Genomic DNA, 24,625 nt, shown 5'->3' with positions numbered 1-24,625 from the left:
CAATTTTTTTTTTATTAAAGTTGTAAGTGTAATGACTCAAACTATAATTATTTATGAAATAGTGGGTATGTTTGTTAACATTTAGATAACGTTAATATGTAGATTCGCCCTCTGCTTCTGACAAACTAAGATCGATCCAAAAATATTTAAAAAATCCGTAAAAAGGCATGAGAGAAAGGCCGATACCAATACCTTATAATATTGGCACAATACCGATACCTGTTATTGGTACTCGCCCCTCCCTAGTATTTTGTACTTGCATTTCCATGTTTGAAGGTTATGTAGAGAGCAAATGTTGTTACTGTGCATTTTTGTACACCACAATATTGTTGAGAAAAAACGGCTTAACTGAAACTAATGTTAGGTATGCAGACGTACACGTCGATGTTGGCATACGAGTCCTGCACATTTTTCAACATGTAGCGACAAGTTCTTTATTTTTTGTTTGGTATTGTATATATATATGTGGTAAGAAATGTCTTAAAAATATTTACATATTTGTAAATAACGACAACCGGGGTCACTGACGCGTCACAGTACAGCAAGAGAGGAGTGACATATTACATTGGTGTCGGCAACTAAAGAGCCACATGAACCCATCAGAGGTGGGCATCGTCATTGACTGGAATTGATCATTGATGGAAGTGCCCAACTTTTGGTGTGTGCTTCAGCAATTTCAGCGAATGCTTGAAAATGCGAAGCCTTAAAAAAATGCACCGACTGAGCACAGAGTGAAACAGGATTTCTTCTGTCGATCACGGTGAGTACACACGGTCAATCCGTGTATTTTTGTGAGGCTTCGCATTATCAAGTGTTCGCTGAAAGTGCTGAAGCACACGCCAAAGGGTGGGCACTTCCATCAATCACCAATTCCAGTCAATGATGATGCCCACCTCTGGAACCCGTTTCATAAAAGAAACCAAAAAAACGGGAGCCACAAACCATTTACACATCTAAAATGAAGTTCGGTTTTGCTTTCCATTTTTACTTTTAATTTCAGCTGCAGACACCCATTGAACCCAGTGGCCCGTTCAAAGTGATGTCAGCGCAAAGGCCATATTGGATGTGGCAATTGCATTTGCCATAAAAAAAAAAAATTGGTAAAATAATACAATCAAAAGCAATGGTTTCTCATGAATCCAATGAGTTGTGGCTTGTCACATCTCCAAGGAGGAAGTGAACGAGGCATCTCCACAAACAGCTTCATTATACCACATCCAATACAGCAGCTGTTTTGATATTCTCAAAATGGCGTCTACTGTAAATGTTGCCTATGATAATACTTGCCAGCAATTGTCGCAAAGGTTGCCATTCAAGACTATTGACTGGGAGCGGCAGTGCATATATCCAAAAATATGTATATGGAGCAAAGTAAGTGCTGTATATAGGGTATTGGTGATAATTGGCCCCGCCCATGAATTTCTTGTGCCCCTTTAAGTCTGGGCTCTGGCGACGGGTCTGTGCACGTCTGATTAATAGTGGCAGGTTAAGGTGCATATGATATGACATCCAATGGGGATAAGACATCATTACCCCCATCGTGTTTCTTCTCTATTTCTTCACCTCTGCTGTTCTTTTTACATCATCATCATCCTCCTCTCCCTTCTGCCTGCGCTCACAAAGGCCATCATTAAATCCACATTAGGTGCCGCCAGCTCCCTGCAAGCAGCCGTCCTGTACGTGCGCGTGATGAACATTCTCGGATGGCGAGCGTGACACTCCCGATATCCGACGGAACCGGCGAGAGGAGCACCGGTCCCGGGACCGAGAGTGTCTGCTCTCGTATGTAAATGAGCTGCAACCCATCATCGTTGCGCGCCCATTTCCGCTCACTCTCACTTTGTCAAATTGTGTCCTGGGAAAGGAATTCAAATGACAGCTGAGGTGTGCGAGGGGGGATTATCTGTGACTTAAAGGTGTGTGTGTGAGTGTGTGGGTGTGTTAAGAGCGGAAGTCTGACTGTCTCCCACACGGGGGTTGGGGGGGCGGGCCCCAGGCCAGTTAAAAATGGTGTTAATTTCTCCTCCTATGGGGAAGCAAAGAGCGGTCTCTCCATGGCAACAGAGAGGCTGCTGAAAGGAGGAAACGCCGAGCAGCCCATCAGCGACCCCCCCTTTGTACCGGAGCGCATACGAGCACAAAGTAGCTCGAACACGTGTGCCGTCTGCATTGCACCTCAAATTGCCACAATGGCGAGATTTACACACAAATACGCCTCGAGACACAAGTTTTGAATTTGTTGCGTCAACAAATCACTCAAAATCATCTTTTCCTATTGAAATGAATGGAAATGCTATTTCATTCGTTCCAGTCGACTCAACACTGCAAGAAAAAAAATAGCTTGTGTTTAAATAAGAAACAAATAGCACTCGAGAAATACAGTTGTGCTTGAAAGTTTACACACCCTTGAGGTATGTAAACTTATGAGCACAACTGTAAATGTACAAAAGCTAAAGGTCGCTTAATGACTCAAAACTATGAGGAACGGTAACCAAAATTCACACGCACATGCACATTGTGAAAATATCACAAGAATTGCCACAGCATTTTAGATTCTATGGGCATTCAACCTTTTGCTCGGTGTGCTCATAAGTTAAACTTTCACTTGCTAAACACAGAGTAAGAAAATAAATGAATAGAATGAAAATGATTTCACGGTGTGTGCATCATAATTTAATGCTGCACTTCAGTTCATTGTGCTGCTACGTCTGGTGCGCCTGCCTTGGCCACCAGGTGGCAGAAAAATACAGTTATGTGGACATAAACAAAAAAGAATACAGTGGACCCCCCGCATTTTTTAGGCTCAGCGCTTGCAGATTCAACTGTAGATTTTTTTGCTTTAGTTTTCTTTATTTTTGAAGCACTAACCCTCACTAGCGAATGCTAAATGCTATCTTGCACAGCGCTAAACAAATCAATGCACTCACCATTATTTAACCTTTTTTGCTCAACCTCGGCAGCTATTGGAAACTGACTGTCCCGCATTAGAAACATGCCGCCAAAAAAGCTCAGCTCGCGTCGGTTCATTTAGCATTTCATTCCATTCCACCAGCGACCGCAGCAGTAAGACTACCTTTCCCATGATTCTTACGGAAACAGGAAGTAGTGCTAGTTCCAGTATAGTGAAAACACGTATTCTCCTGATTAGATGCAGATGCGAATGAGAAAAAACGTGAATGTCCCGGTGACGTCAGGTCACCCATAAAGGGATCTAATGGTGCTAACTGTTAGCATGTCAAAGGTGTGCTTCATTATATGTTAGCATTAAGCTATCTAGCAATAGTTTTAGAGTAAACTTAATTGGGATTGTCGTTGAATAGCTGAATTATGAAGTAGTGAGATCACTGCCACCAAGTCCAAGGGAGAAAATTGTCCAAACACGGCGGGTGCTTATCTAAAAAAAACTTAAGTCGGGTCACTTCCATCTCACGGTACAGAGAGTCCTCGAGTTACGGCTGAGTTTCGTTCCTACGCTGGCGATGTAAGCCCAATTTCGATTTAAGTCGGATTTTATCGTTAAAGACGATATTTACATCAAAATATTTTGTACAGAAATTTAAAAAAAACATTTATGCACGACCCGGAAGATGCCGGAACCAATATTTTGTGTTTCTGCACGGACATTCATTGCTGACGGACGGCAGGGAGGAGCTAATGGAAACTTCAACACGGAAACGTAACGTGCCTGATGACGAGCTGACCGGCTCGATGGACGCCTGTTGCTGAGGTAACAACAACACAACTTTAAATAACTTTAAAATGCCGTGATTATTGTGGGAAATTAACGAAAAAGAAGGTGCTGCGGGCGAGGCACGGGCGCCGTAAAGATCGGAAAGACATAGGTCGCGTACGACGTAACTCGAGGACTCCCTGTATATGTTTGTTGTCAAGTTCCATTTGAAATCTGCACTGATGACACAACAAGCTGTTCAGACGGCGAATGTTTGTGATCGCGTTGAGGTTGAGGTTGTGGAAAATTGCGGCCATGCAGACGTCAAAGAAAAAGTGAGGACAAAGCGCAGGGAGACAAAACAACACAAAAGGTATTTATGCAAATGCGGTGGAATAATAGGGCACATATTCTTTTGACTCGGTGGCCCTTTCCCCGAAAAGATGGCCTCTCAAGGGACGCGTGGCCTAATTAATCAGATAGTAATGATGATGATGTTCCCCTTCTCGGCTGATGGCGAGGTGCAAACATCTCCCGTCGCCTTTTCAAGATCAGAGATGGTTCCAAAGCTCCGGCGCACAAAGACGAGACATCCCCATCATGTCTTTTATTTTGTAAATTGAGGAAGGAGCTATCCTGAAAACATCACGTTGGCCTGTTTCATTGTCCAGTCACAAAAAAAGGAGGAGACTCAACAAAGCTGGAGAATTTTGACTATTGATTCCTTTTGATCGTCAAAACAAAGCGCCTGTTTCACATTAACGCTTTAAAACACATGCAGTTCAAAGACTTTCTGTTTACTTTGGAGTCCAACAGCAAAGAAAAGAAGCAAACATATGGGTCATTTTTATATTATTTGATTAAAAAAGATAATTTTGCAAATCAGTTCACTTGACTGATTTGAGTATTTGATTAAATATCATTGGCGACATACAGTATGCTAATCATGCTAACAGATGCTAATTATGTTTTTGATAGCCTCATTCTGTTGTTGCAATACACCAGAGGGATCTGTGATGTGGCAGCCATTTTGTATTTGCACAATAGTTGAGGGAAAATTGTATTTTATTATTTATATACATGCCAAGTTCAAATACGTGATCAGGTTCTTAAATGATCAGTAATCAATAGCAATTTTATGGCTAAAATCAGATCATTTGGACAATTTTAAGTTAAACAAAGTCCCTAAATGGTTTGACGATCAAAATAGTTGATTCATTTGACAATCGATTAGTTAGATTCACGATTGATGAAACAGTTAGTTTGTTGAAACCTAAACTTGTCCTGTGCCTTTTATTTGTCATTGTAAATTTGCGATTTGTCGCCTGTCGGCGGCCACAGCAATCGGCGGTGATGCTAATCTTGCATAGTTACAGCAGCTTTCAGTTGACATGGCAACTATAAGCAACAGCTTGAGAATTATTTTTTTCTTGATATGTAATCTTCAACGCACGGCTCACGTGAAGGTAAATGCTTTTTCGGTATCCTGTTTTAGTGGGATGTAATTTTGCAGCGCATCTTTGGTGTGCGTCTCTGCCCCCCACCCCCCCCATCATCCTCCCCCTCCCTAATCAGAACATAATGGGAGCTAAACAGGGTTGCTTCTCCACACTGGGGGCTGTCGGGAGAGCCGTGAAGAAAGACAACACGGACATACATGAGAGCAAGAAGAAGCAGAATTTAGTCTGCGGCTGCATGGCCGGGACAGAAGCCTCTTGACGGCGTGGCGACTGTTCGGCCGGCAGCCTTTGTCCCATCACACACTGAAGCCGCCTTGTGCGCTTTGCGGACGCACACAAGAGGCCTTCTCTGTGTGCGTCCCCACCCCCACCCGTGCAGCCTCCCGTCATTTGCGCGCTTGCCCCCATACACAAACTTGGCATGGTCCGGGAGCAGCTGCGGCGGGGCGTCCGGAGACACGGCACCCCGCCCCCGGGCTAGACCGTGACCGTTAACCACTTATGCGTGCGCGCCGGCCTATTTGCGGCAACGCGCAAACGGTAACGGAATGTCAAACAAAGCAAAATTGCATCGGAACAATCCAGGAGGCCGACAAAAGCAAACGTCGCAATTTTCGAGAGTTGTTTCTTCTGACTCATCAATAGACACGGCTCCTGTTGCCTAATGTTGTGTTTCTTCTTTGCGTTTCCCAAGTGGTGCTGAGTCAGAAAAAGAACCCCCCCCCCCCCCACACACACACACACACACACACGGTGATAGGTACAACACTCGTCTCCTGTAAAAACGTCAATGGTTGGAGCAGTGATTCAAAGCTGCCGTGCCATGCGAGATCATCAGGTGTGCCATGGGATATGACCCAATTTTATTGATCGCAGACTGCGGTCAGACCAAAAGTGAGCCGGGTGTTTTAGTCAATTGCGTGTTGGGCAAACTTCTTGTAATTATTACTAGTGTTGTAGTTCTCGAGATCGGTCTTTGTCTCGAGACCACTTTTTAAGGGTTTCGGTCTCATCTCGGAGTCAAAGGCATTTATTCTCGGTCTTGTCTCAGTCTCGGGCACAAGACGTAAGGCATATCTGGTGAGTGGATTAACTAAGTATTTAGCAGGCAAAGTAATAACACGACAACCAGTCACTAGATTGATTTACCGTGTTCAAATGTTTTTCTTTTCTGTCGGAGGAGAAGGAGAAGCCAGTCCTCTTCTCCACTCTAAAAACTGTTGGGTCAAAAGTAACCCAATTATGGATCAAAAATGGACCGATCCACTTTATGGGTCAATTTGACCCAACTTTCTGGGTTGTTTTATACAAAATGACCCCATTTTTTTTGACTTAAGTAAAGGATCTGACCAATATTTATGAGTTGTTTTACACTAAAAGACCCATTTCTTGACACAAAGTTGGGTCAAATTGACCCAAGTAGAAGTTTGATCCATTTTTTACCCATAGTTGGCACGTGCAGAGTGGGTGGGGGGGGGGGGGGGGCTGCCCAAAGTGCCCCTTTGTCCATTTATTTATTTTATATTACAAAAAATAGTTTTGTTGCCTTTCAAAACCAAAATTCAACAACATCATTACCAAAAACAAATTGTTATTACGTTATTCTTGGATGACGTCATACTACGAGACGCCCCCATTCGACACCATTCGCCACTACACCTGCGGTCGGTAAGTTGGTCGCTCCGTTTGTATTTACGTAGTCTCACAGTAAACAATAGCCAAAATCATAGAATGTGAAAAGCTCAAGCAAAACCAATTGCTTTATTACTTTTATAAGCTTCCCATCCACTTTCGCCGTGGCATAAAATCTCCAGTAAAACTAACGTTACTTTTCCATTGGTCATGAAGCTTGCGTATAGTGTGTACAGTTTCTGCTCCGACTACTGATGCGTTTAAGGTACACAGAATATGTCTGAATTTGTAACTCTCGCTCAGGATTTTAATAAACTCTTTCTGATGACTCCAACTTGTAGCATGTACTCAATGGTAGCTGAATTGAAATATACTTCAAAATATATGTGGAAATTGCTGCATGATTTTAGAAATTAGGGGGACAATGAAGAACCCAAAAAAAGAAGAAGAAGAAGAAGAAACAACAACAATCACATCTTGGGTACAACATTACCTAGAAACAGTATAATAACTGGGCAGAAAGGAATGTCATTGTGGATAATTTTTCCTGACAAGGCTGTAAAATTCCTTACATTTTCTTTGGTCCAAAAATTCTTTTTTTATTCGTGTTTTCAGATAGGAGTTTTTCCGAGATTTGCGCCATTGTTGACCTTTTATCCTTTGACCCTGAGCGCCATATGGTAGCAGTGAACTCTACTTCACTTGCTTCGCAATAAATTTGGCAAATCATGAACATTTCATCACAAAAGAGGCATCAATCTTCTTATTAACACTTCCAGCTTACATTTACTCTAAAACTAAACATAAGACATAGAGAATTTTGAAGTGAATGGCCTGTTAGCTTAATGCTAGCATACAGTATAATGGAAAATGCCACTGGCATGCTAACAGTTAGCATCAATAAGTGCAGTTTAAGAACATTTTCCGCAATGGAGGTTTGAATGAGGACATCACAGACACATAGGGCTTCACAATTAATACAATTTTGATCGTGATGATGATTTTGGCAGCTATGATTAAATTAACCTGATCGTCAGCAATATTTGCATATAAAATGGAAGCCATGCTGCATATTTAATCGAGTTATTTCGCAAGCGGTGGTCAGCCAACCACCAGGGGGCGAACAAATGAATAAGGCATCCTTAAACTGCCTAAATGAACAAGTGAACCCCCGACGCAGCGAGAGCCTCAAGTTACTTGAGAGGACTGAAAAAATTGGAGATGACGAGTTAGTGGCTCGAAAGAAACATCTGATGTCTGGACTTGTTTTGTATATGGGGCAGTAATGTGAAACAAAATAATAACATATTTATTCAATTAGCCCCCAAATTTTATTTTCTATTAATAATTGATTTATTTATGTATTATTTATTAATTTATTTATTATTACAATGATAATTTGTTTTTAAGTGTCATTTTGCAGAGAAAACTGTTCACATATTGTTCATTAAAAAGTAGTGCGATCAAAATGCAGATGTTTCCCTAAGATGATAAATAATTGTGAAAAAAGTCATCGTGAATGCAATATTGATTACAATTATTATTAGAATTATTATACATTTAAATAATATAACAATACTCAAGGGCATACTCTGAAAATCACTTAGAGTGGTAGAAGAAGAAAAAGTCTTCTTTGTTTGTGTTTGCATGACTATGATGCTGCCCCCGGTGGGCAAGGCAGACACACCAGAAGGAGGAGCACAATAAACTGAATTGCAGCATTAAATAATGATGCACAAACAGTTTAATTATTTACACTCTATTTCATTATGTTATTATTACTTTACATTTTTATGAAGTACAATATTACAGACCCATATTTTTCTTTCTTAAAAAAACAAGTTTTTGTTGTTGTTTTGGGGGGAGGTTGGAACAGATGATTGGCATTTCCATTTTTTTCAACGACATTAGATGATTTTTCGAGTGCTTTGAGGTACGAGTGTGGTCACAGAACAATTTAAACTCAGATCTCAAGGCACCACTGTTGTTGTTCTCTCAATAGTGACATATAGTGACAAGCACAACACTGAAATGCTCTCATACTAGAATTCACAAATTAAAAAACGTGGTGCATATTTTAGCAAGGATGGTGTAAAATTACACATGATTTGCTTTTGCGGGCCACATAGAATTTATGTGGCAGGCCAGATCTGGCCCCCGGGCCGCAAGTTTGACACCCGTGCATACACTTGGCACATAATCATCCTGTGTGTCCATTTTTTAGGACATTTTGTTTTGGGATATTTTTTTATTTTTTTGCCTTAACAAAGGTTAGGAGACACCAGGGGAATTTTGTCCCAATCGACTGCAAGAACTTTTCTGAAGAGAAAGCTGCCATTGCACAAAAGACACTCAACATACTCGGTGCTTTCCACCTGCCCTCTTGTCCTCGGGGAACATAATCCAGCCCAGAAATGAGATTAAGCGGCCTCCAAAAGCCCCACGTGGAAATTGTGCGTTCGCACAGGTGGCGCACCTGTGGAGGGATCCGCCACTCAAACACAATCAACACAGGCCTGTTTTGGGGGCGGTTGTTATTCCCAGAAGGCACATTTAAAATGGGTGAGAACATGCACCCACACAACTGTTTATCACTTGTGGGACATGTGATGACCTGACCTTTCCTCTTATACGTGACGTTATCGGCCACTAACAAGTGAGGCTCGACACCAACTGCATGTGTGTGCGTGCGTGTCGGCCCCTTTTGTTTCATAGCCCCGCGTGTTCATGGGCACCAATTATACCAACCCCCCCACCACCCTCCCACTTGTGACCGCCCTGCGATATGCGGTCTGTATGACTTTTGTGCGCTGTCGACAAGCAAATGCGTCACGCAAAAGAAGTCGACGCACCACAATCTGGCGGAGCACACAGGTGTTGCCAGAGCAACGAGCGCCTGCAAGAGTGCGAGTCGATCCGCATCCTGCCTAAGCACGACAATGAAAAGTCACACTCGGCCAACACGTTCACATTTTCCACACAAAACGCTCACGTGAAAAGACAAACGCGCACGTCACTGGGTTTAGGCGGGACAGCGAGGGCGCGTGTCGCGAGCACATCCCTCAATCAGCAGCTGATTAGCACCCCCCCCTTAATGGGGCGCCCGTCAGATTCCAAACTGCACCACGAGAGTCGTGCTCATGGGTCCGGTGCGAAAGTGTCTCAGGCGGCACATTGTCAATGTTAGTATTGCTGCACATTTTTGCACAACAGCCTCTCAGCATCACCACCGCCGGCAGGCAGCGGCGTTGCCATGGCAGCAGGGATGAGAGTGCACGGGGTGGGGGGGGGGGTGCGCTCGGGCTGAGATGGGATGTGCAAGCACGGACAAAGTGGAGGTGGGACAGCGCCAAATGTTGGCGTTTTCTCTTTGCTGTCATCTTGGAAATGAAGACAAGTTTTGCAGACGGAGACGGGACGGCACGCACACGCACACCCACGCGCACGCGGTCACACTTTACCGTTGACTTGACCGGGACGTACAGCACGGGCTTCCCCGGAGCTCCTTTCTTGTTGTGCTCTCCCAACACGTTGGTCCCCACCTGAAATCCTTTGGACTTGACCCAGAATTTGAATTTGGCGTTGATGTGGCTGTTGTCCACGTACACGCCGTCCGACTCGTCGTTTTGCAACAAGGTCTGCATGATTTTGTTGTATTTCCGCCGGGTGACGGTCTTTGTCTTGCCGGAGTCTCCGTAAGTGCGGAGGCACCAGTCCTGAAATTCGCTGAACATCTCCGCCTCCAACACGACCGGACTCCGGCTCCGGCTCCTTTTGGGCGCATCCGCGCACGCCGCCTTCTTGGTTGCCATTACTCGCCCTCGCCCCCCTTCTCGCTCTCTCTCCCCTGCACTCTCTCTCTCTCTCTCTCTCTCTTCTTCCACGTCTGGATCCAACAGCCCGGCTAATAAAGAGCACACTTGAGCGGCTTCTTTCTCCTCCCCCCTCCCGCCCCGTCGTCGCCGTCCCACGTCCGACGCGGCTCGGTTCGGCTTCCGGCACGCGGTACGGTTGCGCGTGAGTGACCCGGGACGGCCGGCCGGACGACAGCACACCTGTTTGCAGCGGCTGTCCCGACTGCTGCGCAGCGGTGATAAAATGTCACTTCCTCAAATCATGAGCTGAGGAGCAGCGAGCGAGGGAGGGAGGGAGGGAGGGACGAGGGAGGGGGTGCTGACTGGGTGAGGGTGGGGGGGACGTCCTGCACAGGGGCGGCCATCTCCCACCTGTGCGTAAAAAAATCCCTTCTCCTTCTTCTTGAGCTCAGAGAAGACAAAAGAAACAACACGTCGCTTTCACTTTGTATCGACCTACTTCCGACTGGGAATGGTGGTGGGGGGGGGGGGGGGACGGGGGGTGCGCCTCCCACTTCTCTTCACACCTGTTTGAATGGCATCTGTGCTTCTACGCGAATCTATTAAAACAAAACCGTCCCGCCATCCGTGCGACTAAAGGAAGAGAATACTTTCGTTGGGGAAAAAAAAAAATGCTGGGTGATGATCTAACCATCCCGTTGTGCAACAAAGCATGGGGTGCCTTTGTTAGATTGCAATACGGGCCTTTACCAAAGAGGAAGAAGAAGTGAAAGAAATGCTGCGGTTCTGCAGTTTTTGGGCTTCATTTCCCCGGCTGCGCCTGTTCACGTTGTCGTCCCGCAAGCGAACCTCACGTGTTCATTTCCAGAACCTTATTGAATTCAACAAGCACCACACAAGGTCCGACGTGAGGACGAGAAAAAAAAAAATTGGCGGGGGGGGGGGGGGCAGTTACATATAGGCTACACCTGCATGGGTGCTGCTGCCGCATGATCCAACCGTCTCATTCAACGCATGAATTTGTTGGATTGCTTCAAATGGGACGTTTTAACAATTGAAACAGCGAAGTGAAATGCAGAGGAGGATTCTCGAAATTCACAAGATTGCAACATCTGCCATGCATGCATAAGAAAGAAAGAAAGAAGGAACGAACGAACGAACGAACGAACGAAAGAAAGAAAGAAAGAAAGAAAGAAAGAAAGAAAGAAAGAAAGAAAGAAAGAAAGAAAGAAAGATCTTCATTCCTTGAAAGTCACTTTCACTTACACGCGGGTTGGGGGGGGGGGGGTTGTTTGGACTGTTTATTTTTTTTATTTTTATGCAAGTTGATTATTTCACATTTCAATTGAACTCGTTAGACTTAATGAAAAACATGTTTAGTGCGAGTAAATTGATTCTATTTTAACCCATTTGTTGTTTTTTAAGTGGTCAAAACCAAAACATTTGGACAAAGCCGACACATCGCTTCATGTGCTGAATGTCAGCACTTGTCCACACGAGGCTGCATGCATGCTTGTGTGCTCATTTCCCATCATTTTAATTGCATTTTATTTGGAAAATTCAGTTCATTTGACGGACGAGTATTTAAATTATTGGCAGTTGTTTTCATTCAAAAGGTCATACTTTATTAAGACCCCAAAAAATCAAAAAATAAATCACACTTTTAAAGGCAAAATGTCTTTCCTGCCAAATTAAATTTCCTGTTTTGACCATATTTTCTGAAGATGACTATTCAATTTTGGGATTTTTTCCCCTCTATTACTTAATTGGCCATTTCCGTGGAAACGGACCCAAATGCATGTGTGTAAATAGTTCCTCATTTCTTTTTTTTATGCTTCTTTACAAAAGGTCACTCAAGCTCTCTTTACTATTAACGCCATGAGGGGGAGCCTCATGATGCTGTTGCAATGCACCAGAGGGATCTGTGATCAGAAGTGGGGATGGACTGGCCATCGGGAATTACAGACTGTTCCATTTTCGGTCAACGAATAGGATTCTGCTGATGTTTGCCGCGCACACACCCCTCACGTGACAAATACTTTCCCGGGCTGAATTTTGTTGCCTGTCCATTCCAGATCAAAAGTGTAGATGTAGAAGCCATTTTGCAATTCACGCATTTGCATCTGCAACGCATGGAATTGTGCGTCTCACCCCATTTTTCATGAAGCTGTTTGTCTTTTCCATGGTACACTTTTGCCTTTACCGTTATGCAAGTCATGCATTTCGGTACGTCGCCACCTTTTGCCAAAAGTCGATGAGTTCTAGCAACAATGCTGCGGCGATACGGAAGTCGTTACCATTTATGATATTCGCATTGGACGGCCATGAAATGAATGTGTTGATCTCTTGATTGTCTATTACATCTTCAAATTTGAAATCATCATTCATTCTTTGAAAATAAGGCTTTACCATCCAAAATGAAGCGGCATCAAGAAAAATGGTATATTATTCCATATGAGAGGAGGAAGGAGCCCACATAGTATGTTTTTTCCTCATGTGGGGTGGGAGGGGATTGGGGGCGGGGGGGTCTTGTTTGTTCCGTTGGGCGCCTGTGTGCGACTTTCCCTGGCCTGTGCATTACAGGCCCAAGCTGGCGGCAGTGACGGCTGCTGTTGCCATGACAGCAGCTCAGCAGAGTCTCTGGCCGTGCAAAGGCTGAGTGGGATGGCCCGCCCGTCCTCGTGGCTCCATCCGCTCGCAAAATGGAACATCGGATAAAAAGCCCCACCCTGGACGGGCCGAACCGCCGCCACGTGGACGTTGTGCATGTGCGTACGGTGATTGGCCGAAGCGTGTGCAAGCCATTTCAATCCATTTCATCATGTGGTCTCCAGGAATCTTTTGATTATTATTTTTTTTGTCAGGACAGGCCCGGTCCTAGGTTGCACATCCCTCGGGGGAGGGGGGGATAGCATATCAAGTTCCATTTTTGAATGGATGATCTATTTCATCGAGCCAATTTGCTCCCGTCCCGCGTATGCAGACGTCAGTTCAGCTCAGTGCGTTAATCTGCAATAATTTGTCACCGGTGTATGCTGAGGAGGCAACTCCTCCTCCAGAATGATGTGCAAGGAACACACGTGGACCACACTCGGATTTGAGCAAACATTTTGGTGACCTAGAATTGGCCGCATCAACACAATGGTCGCATTTTTTTGTGTTGCGCTAACAGGCTTATATTTGAAGCCAAAGGGCAGCCATTTTGCATTGCCACTGTTACTTACAACCTCTGTTGTTGTTTTTGGCTGAAAACACTGCTATCAGTGTGTATTTTACGCCAGGGTCAGCTGCATGGAGTCATGAGAGCCTCCCAAAGAAACAACTTCATTGTTTGCATTGACTATTCAGTTTATATTATCTCAGGATTATGAAACGTCACATCACTCACAGACGATAGGTTTATATTTTGAAGCAAATGTTTTTTTTCTTGATGGAATTTACTCTCATTTGACAGTTGATGGCTCTGACAACACTCGGGGGATACACCTTACAATAGAAAATTAAAAATCATATTCTTAGCAATTGATTGTACACGTAACACTTCTTCCGCACTTATTGGTACAACCGTACGCCACATACTGCGGCATATTCGCAGTAGAGACCAAAAATAACATGAAAATGCCACATAGAGATCATTGCATTAAAATGAGGTGCACTTACCCAGTGGCAACACAAGATGGCCACCGCTGGCTTCACTTCTCGCGACAGCGAGTAAGTGGCATTATTAGTCCATTTATACAAAACTAACTAACAGTAGACTAGAGTAGGCTAAAACACATCAATGCAGCGGCCATTTTGGTGGTGGCAATGTTTCCATCAAAATCAATGCATGGATATCCGTGGCGGCCATGTTAGCAGTGGTGACGCTAGTCATGTACAAACATCTCTCCAACATGCTATTTTTAGAACAGTCCACAGTTGTTGTTTTTTGTCAAGCCCTTATCTGTGGCATCTAAACGTAACGGAGGTGGAAAAGGGAAGTGCTAATGTCGCGGCTCATGCAACAAGATGAGTTTGCATAATCTCCAACTTTTCAAATTGTTTTAAGCTTATTCTTTATATATTTAGTTATTTATTTGCAATAATGTTGTACTGTACTGGGTATTTTTAGGTTATGCAAGTACAACACAAAAATGTTGGACCGTATTGGGTGTTTGTAGGCCACACACAAAAAAGTAGTTTGAGACAACAGACAATCGGCTCAACCTTTTGACCCCTTCAAAGACCTTTAACTCATTCACTGCCATTGACAGGTATAGACGTCGAAAATTCATTTGAACTATTTCTATTAGTTTTACACTTTTTCCACTTTTGTTAATAAGAGTATGAAAACCTAAAAAAAATATTTATTGAACATTTAGAACAGATATAAAATTTGTGATTAATCGTGAGTTAATTATTGAAGTAATAATCGCCTGAGGCGATTTAAAAAAAAGAAAAGATTATTAAAAATGTTTTTTTATTGTAATTAATTGCATGAATTCACTAGTTAACTCACGATTAATCACAAATTTTATATCTGTTCTAAATGTAAAATAAAAAAAATCTAGGTTTTCACACTCTTGTTAACAAAAGTGTAAAAAATATGTTAAACTAATTCAAAGTTCAAGTTCTAGTTCAAATGAATTTTTGACGTCTATAGCCGTCAATGGCAGTGAACGAGTTAGTATGTCTTATAAAATTCTAATGACTATGTAGACATGACTTGCATTTTTTAGTCTGGATGCTATGTTACCAGCAAAGTGTGCGACAGCTGTTACTTCATCTTGTAAACTCTGACCTCGTGATGTGAAGAACCCAGTAGAAGAAGCTGCCAGCTGGTGTTTGAGGCCAAAAGCCATCGAAGACCAAGGTGGAAGTGTGTATGAAACTGGTAGCCCCATGCATGAAACAGTAGGGCTGGTGACCCTTTGACATTCCTTTCACTTTGAAGACCTCAACTTCTGTCCACTGCACAGCCTGCATCAAAAATCCGAAATAAAACTCCTGACTCTACAGGTCACACCCACCTCGGAACAGCAAATTGTCCAAACGATCCCTCAAACGCAGTCTTTCAAAGGCACCTCAAGGCTACGCGTTGATTTCAGCACACATCCCCTGTGAGAGAACCTGAAAGAGAGTGGAGTGGGGGGGGGGGGGGTTACAGCAGCAGGCGGCCGGTAAACGGGGGCTTGGAATCAAAGTGACGTGTAGCCACGAGTGCTGAAGTGAAGACAGCGTGTGGCACACAGCCTGACGGCGAGCGATGAGGACTCGGCCTCGGTTAAGGCTGACACGTGGACGCCGCTCATCCCGCTAGTCACAAACGTAGCGTGACTCAAATCAGACTGACCACAACTGCCTCCCCAAAGTGGAGGGGAAAAGTGCGGTTTGTTTGTGATCGGAGCCATCCCGCACAAAATTGCAAGTGATGGATGTGCATATTTCGTGTGCGTTCACATGTGCAGCATTTATTTTAAAGTTAAAGTACCACTGATTGTCACACCCACCTATGTGGGGGCGAAATTCGTTCTCCGCATTTGACCCATTCCCTGAGGGAGCGGTGAGCAGCAGCAGGGGCCGCGCTCGGGAATCATTTGGTGATCCCACCCCACAATTCCAACCCTGCGTTTTGACATCAGGATTCTCAAAGTGTGCCAAGCAGGCTGGCGAGTGGTACGCGAAACTTTATTTCTTCAAAGATTCTGACAATTTTTTTATATATATTTTTTTTTACTTTAAAGGATCTTTTTACAGTTTGTCACTTTTTTACCCGCTACTGCCACCTCTGGCGCAAAGCATAACTGCAACATCTGTGTCAGGCTCGTTTATGGTGCGCATGCGAGTATGTGCACGATCTTAAAGCGACAGCCACAGTTGACAAACTCCCCTCCCTAAAGAAACTGTGGAGTGAGAGGGCCCGCACACTCTGCTTTAAAAGGAAGATAAAAGCTGATAGGTGCAGTCAGAGTAAAACAGTCAGGGCTCTTCATACTCATCTGGGCATTAGTGGAGCAAGCATGATGTAGAAAAAGCTTACATATTACATTTTTCAACTGCACAACAAACCTTTAAAAAAAACCACAAATTTTACTGGTACCATTAATTTTTTGATACACTTTTTTGTCTGAAAATATGGTCCACCCACCCCAAAAAAAAGAGATAAAAGAAAAAAAATGGAGTCTCTTTTTGGAAGATTTATATTTTTCTTAAATATTATAATTTTAAAAAATTTGCTTCATAGGAATATGGCATTTTTTTCTCATGAAATTATTATTATTATTATTATTATTATTTTAACTTCCATCTTGTAGGATTGTCCTTTTCCCAAATTCATATTTCGTCTAAGAATTACCTTTTGTTTTTGGTTGGCTACAACATGTACAACAATATGAAACATTCATTTTTGATCAACTTATTTTCATCCAATTTTTTCTTAATGTTAGAGATGGGTGAGTAGTGAGTACTAAAAAAATATACATATTGTTCATGTTCAAATTGTGCATATTGCATAATGTTGTCTTTCAATAAAATGAAATGTACTTGCAGCAAAAAAAATAAAACTCTGCTGTATTTTTGATGTTATATTGAATGTTGATCATGATGATGGCTCTTCAAAAGATTTCTTTCTTTGATTGGGTTTTACTGCTGTCAATCAAGAGGCCGAGCGGCTCACCTCTAGACAAGTAGCCCCTCCCCCAACTCCCTCATTTCCCCTTTCTACACTCAAACAAATTGAAAGCGAGCAGTAACAGATTTTTTCCTGAAGTTTGTAAGTTATTTCAATGTTGGTCATTGTGGCAGAAGTCAAGAAGAATTTAGGTGGTAGGCTACTTAGTGTAAACACATTGAGAACTACTGCTCTAGTCTAAACAATTCATCGGTGACCAGCTGCAAAAAGAGTCCAATGTTGCTGGTTTAAAGCTGTTCATTACACTCCAGTTGAAATTAACTCTACAACTAAACACTCAAAGTGAAGAGAATGACGCACCAAATGCAAAACACACGTTGTTTAGCTTGTTTCACGAATGTAGATAGCTCAAGGCTAACACACAATGTAAAGCATCATTGACTAGCTAACGCTCATTAGCGCGTTACTCGCTGCACTTTTAGCACTCAAAAGAACAGCTATTTATACAAATACGCTTTCAGGAAAGTATACAGAGAAGCATCTTAATATTACTCACCACCATATGCCCTTCCTACGCTGCAAAAAACAACTTGTATTATTGACATCACTTGTTCGTGGCTTTTTTCTTCTCCTCTCCTAAGTGGCCAAATCATGTATAACATGAACAGCGTTCCCAATAAATGCACCCATAAACAACTCTACAAGGGCGATACAACTATGATTGTCAATTAATTTGATAATCGATTAATTGTCGATTGATTAACTCATTCACTGCCATTGACGGCTATAGACGTCAAAAATTCATTTGAAATATTTCTATTAGTTTAACATTTTTTCCCACTTTTGTTAACAAGAGTATGAAATCCTAGAATTTTTTTTATTGTACATTTAGAACGGATATAAAATTTGTGATTAATGGTGAGTTAACTAGTGAAGTCATGGGATTAATTATGATAAAAAAATGTAATTGCCTGACACCCCAAATTTTTTCTTTTTTCTTTTTCTTTTTTAAAGAAGAAAAAAGATGATTAAAAATGAGTGGCGCAAGCGATTTCATTTTTTCGTAATTAATCGCATGACTTCACTAGTTAACTCCCGATTAATCACAAATTTTACATCTGTTCTTTTGTTTGTTGTTTTTTAGGTTTTCATACTCTTGTTAACAAAAGTGGAAAAAAATGTTAAACTAATAGAAATAGTTCAAATACATTTTTGACGTCTATAGCCGTCAATGGCAGTGAATGAGTTAATGGTGGCACCCATAGAAAAGAAGCTTGAAAGCAATGATAATGTTTCGACTTTGTTGTTGCGCCCTACGTGAGTGGAAAGGGCGCAAGTTGAGTGCAAATTGATCAAATGTGAATTTGTGCGGTCAGTCGAGCGCAAGCCCGCCCGCCAAGAGCTGCCGTGTGAACAAGGGCGCCCGGCGTGGACGACGCCAACGCGCACTGACATCCCGGAGGGACCGTGAGGCGCTGAGGCCGGGCAGCCGGCGAGCCGCGGGTCAAGGTCCCGCCGGCCGACCGGGGTGCCTACGGGCCATGGGTAGACGACAGAATGGGCACGGTCGCCATGGAAACACAAACGGCCCAGCAAATCGCGGTGACTGGTAACCAAGTAACAGGAAACAACAGAGCACGGAGGGTGATGAGTCTGGTTAATCATGAGGCGAGCTCAAAGAAAGGAGCGGATGATAATGTGGCAGCCAGCTTCTGAATGTTAGCAGCTGAACTCCACTTCCCGCCCATCCACTGCTTGTATTTCTATTGCGACATTGGGCATGAGCACACATGAATAAATCATAACTCAATGTATTTTTAAGCCATTGTCATTGCCATTGTTTTGTTGTGAATGTCAGACATGCGGCTACAGTTAAAATAATAATAATAATAATAATTATTATTATTTAAACAAATATTAATATGAATAATAATTATTAATATTAATGATGATAATAATAATAATAGTATGCATTGAAAGTGTTTCTTCACTTAAAAATATTTACTTTCAAATAGTAAGTTGAAAAACAGACAGCATGAAACACACATGCATCCAATATAAATATGAAACATAATCTATGCAAACATACTGTATATTATTCCATATAGCATATTACATCATAATATTCTATATTTGCAACTCCTATAGTTTCATTAATATAAATACAAAAGTGCAACAGTGCACAGCTTGGCTTATATTAGGAAATTAAACAAGTTTAACTGTTAAATTGAAAATAGGACTTTAATACAGCTGAGAATTTTATCACAATGCAAGTCTTTCATATCAGCCGATGTTGATTAGTACTTTTTTTTTTGTACATATTTTTTTTACCTATTCAAAATAAGAAAAATATATGAACTAGATCAAAGATAAAATACAACCTTCCAGAGGAAAAATAGGATTGAAAGTACAAAATACGTTAAAAGTAGGCAACAGGTGATTATAATTCACATGAGTAAGTAAATGTCGCCTGTACTGCATTCAACAGGAAATTGAATATTGTCTCCACAAAAGAAAATTCAATGCAATTATTACACCCCTAATGGCTGGATGGATTTGTTTAACAACAATAATATCATCTTTATGAGCATATTAGTGGATTGACATGGATGCAGTTCACTTGGAAAAGTGTTCTATCAACCATGCATGCCATTTACTTCCTGATAATAGAACTGGTATTGATAGCCTTCATGAGCACTCGAACCTTGAAATAAGACTAATAGCAGCCCGATACTGATATACCCGGTATCGGTACTCGCCCGTCCTAACCTCAAGGCCCCACCTTAAGGCCCCTTGTGTTGTTTTTTCTATTCAGGCAGGACTTTTGCACCACCTTGTGGCATCGTAGGGTGCTTCAGAAAGAGCCCCAAAACCACAAATGAGTGAATTTTTTCAGCAAATAGCAAGGGTATAGGTTCCATCCACAGAAAAAAAATGCAAATAGGAGAATCCATGAGCAGCTTGTTTAACAAACGCAATCATTTGTGTCATCGTTGTGAATATACAACTGCTTCAGTCCCACACTTCTTCTTGGAGCAATTACAGCTTTTACACGTGGCCTAAAGGCACAACCCTGTGTGGAAAATCACGACTCCTTCAAACCACACTTCGTCATCCAATATCAACGCTCGAGGGACAAAATTCAATTGCGATGAGAGAGCTCAACGCCGTCTCATAATCATTCTTCTTTTACTAAAGCGCTATATATATATATAAAGCAGTCCTTTTTGCCAGCTCCGCTTTGCAAATACTTCCAATTGCCTCAGCTGGATAAATAAAGGTCAAATTATTAATCAATTTAAAATAATCTACAAACCCGTATTTCACGTGTGTAAAAATCCAGCTGTCTCAGTGCAACTGTCGTTGTTTGCTGCCCTCTGCTGGTATAAATTATACAGCATCTTTCGGTGCAGTATAAGCCTACAGCTGCTGAATGCAGGTGGGCAACTTCAACGCTGGAGGGGGCCACGATTTGTCATCAGCGCTAAAGGACCAGACACTGGCTAACCAGAGGGACGACAACAATTTGAATATCCTGCATTTCATTTCCTAATGTATAAAAATCCACTATCCTAAACCACCAACAAAGGGTTGGAAGCACACAACAAAAATAACCACATACTGTGACTTTCCCCCCCAGTGCAAAAAGGTTCTCGTGTATAAAAATGAAAACTGTTGAACAGCAAACCAACATGAAGTGCAAGAACTCATTTTGGGAATTTTTTTCAACTCACTGAAAATTGTATTATATGGGCTGTTTGTCCTGCATATTATTTCAAATCTACAACAAAAATATTGGGTATATAGGGCAGTATAAGACTCATTGTAAGGGTTATAAATAGTTTTTTGTTCTTGTGTGTTTGTTTTGTTTTATCTGTTTTAATTGTTTTTTTCTATTATTGTTATTTTTGTTACTGTAAAGTGGGAAATTATGGAGAGAGAAAAAACACTCAGCACAAATGTACCTCAGAGTCGTATAGAGAGAGAGTTTGGCCAACTCGGTTTCAGCAGGGTAAGAAAATGGCGTCTGTGATTGGTCAACTGCTGGTCACATGACATATAGACGCCATTTTGTTACCCTGCTGACACCGAGTTGGCCTAACTCTCTCTCTCTGTACAGCTCTGGTGCATCTAAGCCACGTCTGCCATCTAGTGGTGATTGGTAATATTACAACTTAAAACCTACACTGACCCTGCATATTCACAATTTGTCAGACCCCCCCCCCCCCCACACACACACACACACACACACACACACACAATATGTACTTCATATTTTGGATTTTTACATTTCTTCTGAGATTTTTGGAGTTCCCCTCCCCTCGGGGGTTAATCATGGGGCTTTCAGAGTGTGGTCGTGGGAGGTCCGCCAGTTGCACCGTCCTTGATCTATATGCACAAAACATGACTACGTAAATTAATAAAATTGCAGAGGCTGTAGAATGCGCTGAGGTTGTGGCTCCCGCCCGCCATTAATAAAAAATGTAAAAAGTCAAAGTCGACGATGAAGCAGCCGAGCATGGGGCCTCCAATTCCCAAGGTGCAAGTGAATTCCAAGCCAAGTGTCTTTCTTTTGTCCAAGCCCGTCTTCTGTTCTGACCCTTCAAAGGGGCCCCGAGGAGGCCGACACGAACAAAGAATGTGTGCATGTGCGCGTGCACGCGTGCGGTTCAACTGCTCTACGCTTGTGCTATCTTGAACAACATCTGCTTCCAACACTGACGACCGACAAGTGGCAACTATTCTAATTTAGTGGCTCTCAGGTCGGAGTATTTTTTTTATGTGGCAATAACACTTTAACAACTTCCCCCCCCCCCTCTAAAATATGAATTTATAATCACACAATCAAACCTTTTTTTTCTGGAAATGAGGCCAATTTTTTTAATTCCCAAGGCATTTAAAGGTGCGCTCGCCATATTTATGCTTAACTGGCATTCGGATTACAAAGGAAATCATTTGTCCCTTGGAAGGATTGGCAAGTTTGAGGACGCTGCGGCAACTATTTGACTTGGCGGCAATCATTAGCTCACATGATGAATGGTCGACTGAATGTGGGACGTTTCTTTACATCCAGTCGATACGGCCATGATTAGGTCACGGTCTATTGTATCGGTTTCTGCTACAGAATATTCATTTGGCACGGACCTAGTCATTCGTTTACTTAAGATGATGGATGGAACACTCTAAAAACAGTTGGGTCAAAAATGGACTGATCCTCTACTTGGGTCAATTTGACCCAACTTTGAGTCAAGAAATGGGTCTTTTAGTGTAAAGCAACTCATAAATATCGGTTAGATTCTTTACTTGGGTCAGAAAATTGGGTCATTTTGTATAAGACAACCCAAAAAGTTAGGTCATATTGACCCATAAAGTGACGCGGTCCATTTTTGATCCACAATTGGGTTACTTTTGACCCAACTGTTTTTAGAGTGATGGATGGGATGGATACCATATGTTTCAGTCCCACATTTCACTGGGGAAATGGGCCCACTTTTTGCAGACAGTCAGTGTACATGTGTCACCGTATCACTTTTCTTCATAACAACAACAAAATAATCAAAATATTTCTGAATATGAGTACACTGGACCTCCACAGACTCACAGTTCAGTACTCATGAATTTTCCTATTTGATTCGATTTGTTTTTAATATAAAAAAAAAGAAAGGGGGTGACGGTGTGTGTGTGGGGGGGGGACCCCCATTTTTTATTTTTCATCGTGACCACACAGACATCCACTATTGACAAGGTGTCACATCTGACTGGAACTCTCCAAGCTTTTATTGCCCTTTTGTTGCTGTTGACCTTTGCCCCCGTTTCCTACCTCCCTTTCAGTGCCATCCACTTGTTTCTCAATTTCCCCCACCAAAAGGAAGAATTACCACAGAGAGGAGACATGAACTGACCCTCGGGTCCCCACGCTGGCCCAGGGAGTGAAACACGTTGGGGAGGTGCATGGGAAATGATCACCCGTCCCCAAATACCAAAGTTGATATTACCACTAAACATTGCATTTCGAAGTAGCTTATAACAATTATCAGCAAAAGAGTCTGCCTTTTATTCTTTGGCGAGATTGTGGAACAGTTTAAGCAAGGGTTTAAAACAATGGCCAAAAAATTACTATCATTTTTGGCCTTAAGCAGTCATTTAACTTGGAAAAATTTGAAATCGTGAAATGACATTTATGGCAACAATGCTGTTGTTTTGGCTTCAATCTCAACACACGGGTCAACAATTCTGTAAACTCTTATTTCCTTTGGTGTGAAATGGGAAAGCTAACTTTAACAAGAGCAACACTTAAAACATGTATTTTAATTAACCACATTTTTTTAACAGTATAGTAATAAATTCATATTTGAAATGTTAATTGGGCTTTTTTTCCTTCGTAAGTCTCAGGTTCTTCTTCATCCAATTATTGCAGAGGTTTTGCCCTTTTTACCCAATTCCTCCAGATTTCAAACTCCAAACTTGCAGATTGAAACTGTTACCTCATTCAGGACGTCCATGTGTCTACTTTGCACAAGACACAACACACAAATTCATGCAGACATGTAACATTTTGGACCTAAACCTTTCCCCTTTTTTCCCCAGCCAATTCAAACATTCCGATCCAAACTTCAAAATGTTCTGCACTTTTCCAACGTATTTTTCATGTACCTAAAATTCCACAGTTTTCAGAATTCCCCCTTCTTCACAAAATTTAGAGAAATAGTGAGACATTTTACACATCTTATTGAGTAGGGGTGGGAAACTTTGAATGTCTCACGATTCGATTCCGATTTTTGAGTCTGCGATTCGATTCAGAATCGATTTTTTTTACTAAGAAACATTTTTGATTCAAAACGATTTGATTGACAATGATTTTTGCTTCAATCTATAAATGTGCAAGGAATTGTAATGATCTACTCCAGATTCGCTAATGCTAATTAGCGTGCTACTCGCTGCACTTTTATCACTCAAAAGAACGGCTCCACACTGAAAAAAAAATAATAATACTTTTGTTGTAATAAGTTGATCGTGACTTTTTCCTTCTATTCTCTAATGTGGCTACAACTTAACAGTGTATTAGACCGCGTGGAACCACACTGCCCCTAAGTGGCCAAATCGGGTACAACATGAACAGCGCTCCAAATAAAGGCACGCACAGACAAAGGCAAGACAGTACAAAATAATTGAAATAAAATCGATTTTGGGACATTTTAAATCGATTCTGAATCGTTCTAAATGAGAATCGTGATTCTTATGAAAATCGATTTTTTGGCACACCCCTATTATTGAGTTCCAACTTTAAATTGTTCAGCTCATTAACCGGTCCATTCACAGGACACGTTACGTTGAAATTAATTGGAGAAAGAATAACAATAATAATGATGATAATAATAAAAGTTTTTTCAAACTCTAAACATTCTCCCCAAAATGCTGATAAACATTCAATACATAT

The 24,625-nt window shown here is 42.0% G+C and overlaps 1 protein-coding gene across 2 annotated transcripts in view; it reads right to left on the bottom strand.

Moving 5' to 3' along the window:
* The window catches only part of nol4la (nucleolar protein 4-like a), a 40,989-nt gene extending 30,146 nt beyond the window's left edge, over nt 1-10,843 (bottom strand). For both annotated transcript variants that reach the window (XM_086069161.1, XM_086069162.1), the window contains exon 1: nt 10,224-10,843. In XM_086069161.1, coding sequence (XP_085925287.1) covers nt 10,224-10,574 — 351 coding nt within the window. In that variant the 5' untranslated portion in view covers nt 10,575-10,843. The remainder of the gene's footprint in view (nt 1-10,223) is intronic.
* Nucleotides 10,844-24,625: the final 13,782 nt, after the last annotated feature.

This window comes from Leptonotus elevatus, chromosome 2 (assembly GCF_054856555.1).
Source record: "Leptonotus elevatus isolate MCC_2025b chromosome 2, RoL_Lele_1.0, whole genome shotgun sequence".
NCBI classification, from domain to species: Eukaryota; Metazoa; Chordata; class Actinopteri; order Syngnathiformes; family Syngnathidae; genus Leptonotus; species Leptonotus elevatus.
The sequence above is the reverse complement of the archived record's forward strand: the minus strand, read 5'-3'. Positions and strand labels throughout refer to the sequence as shown.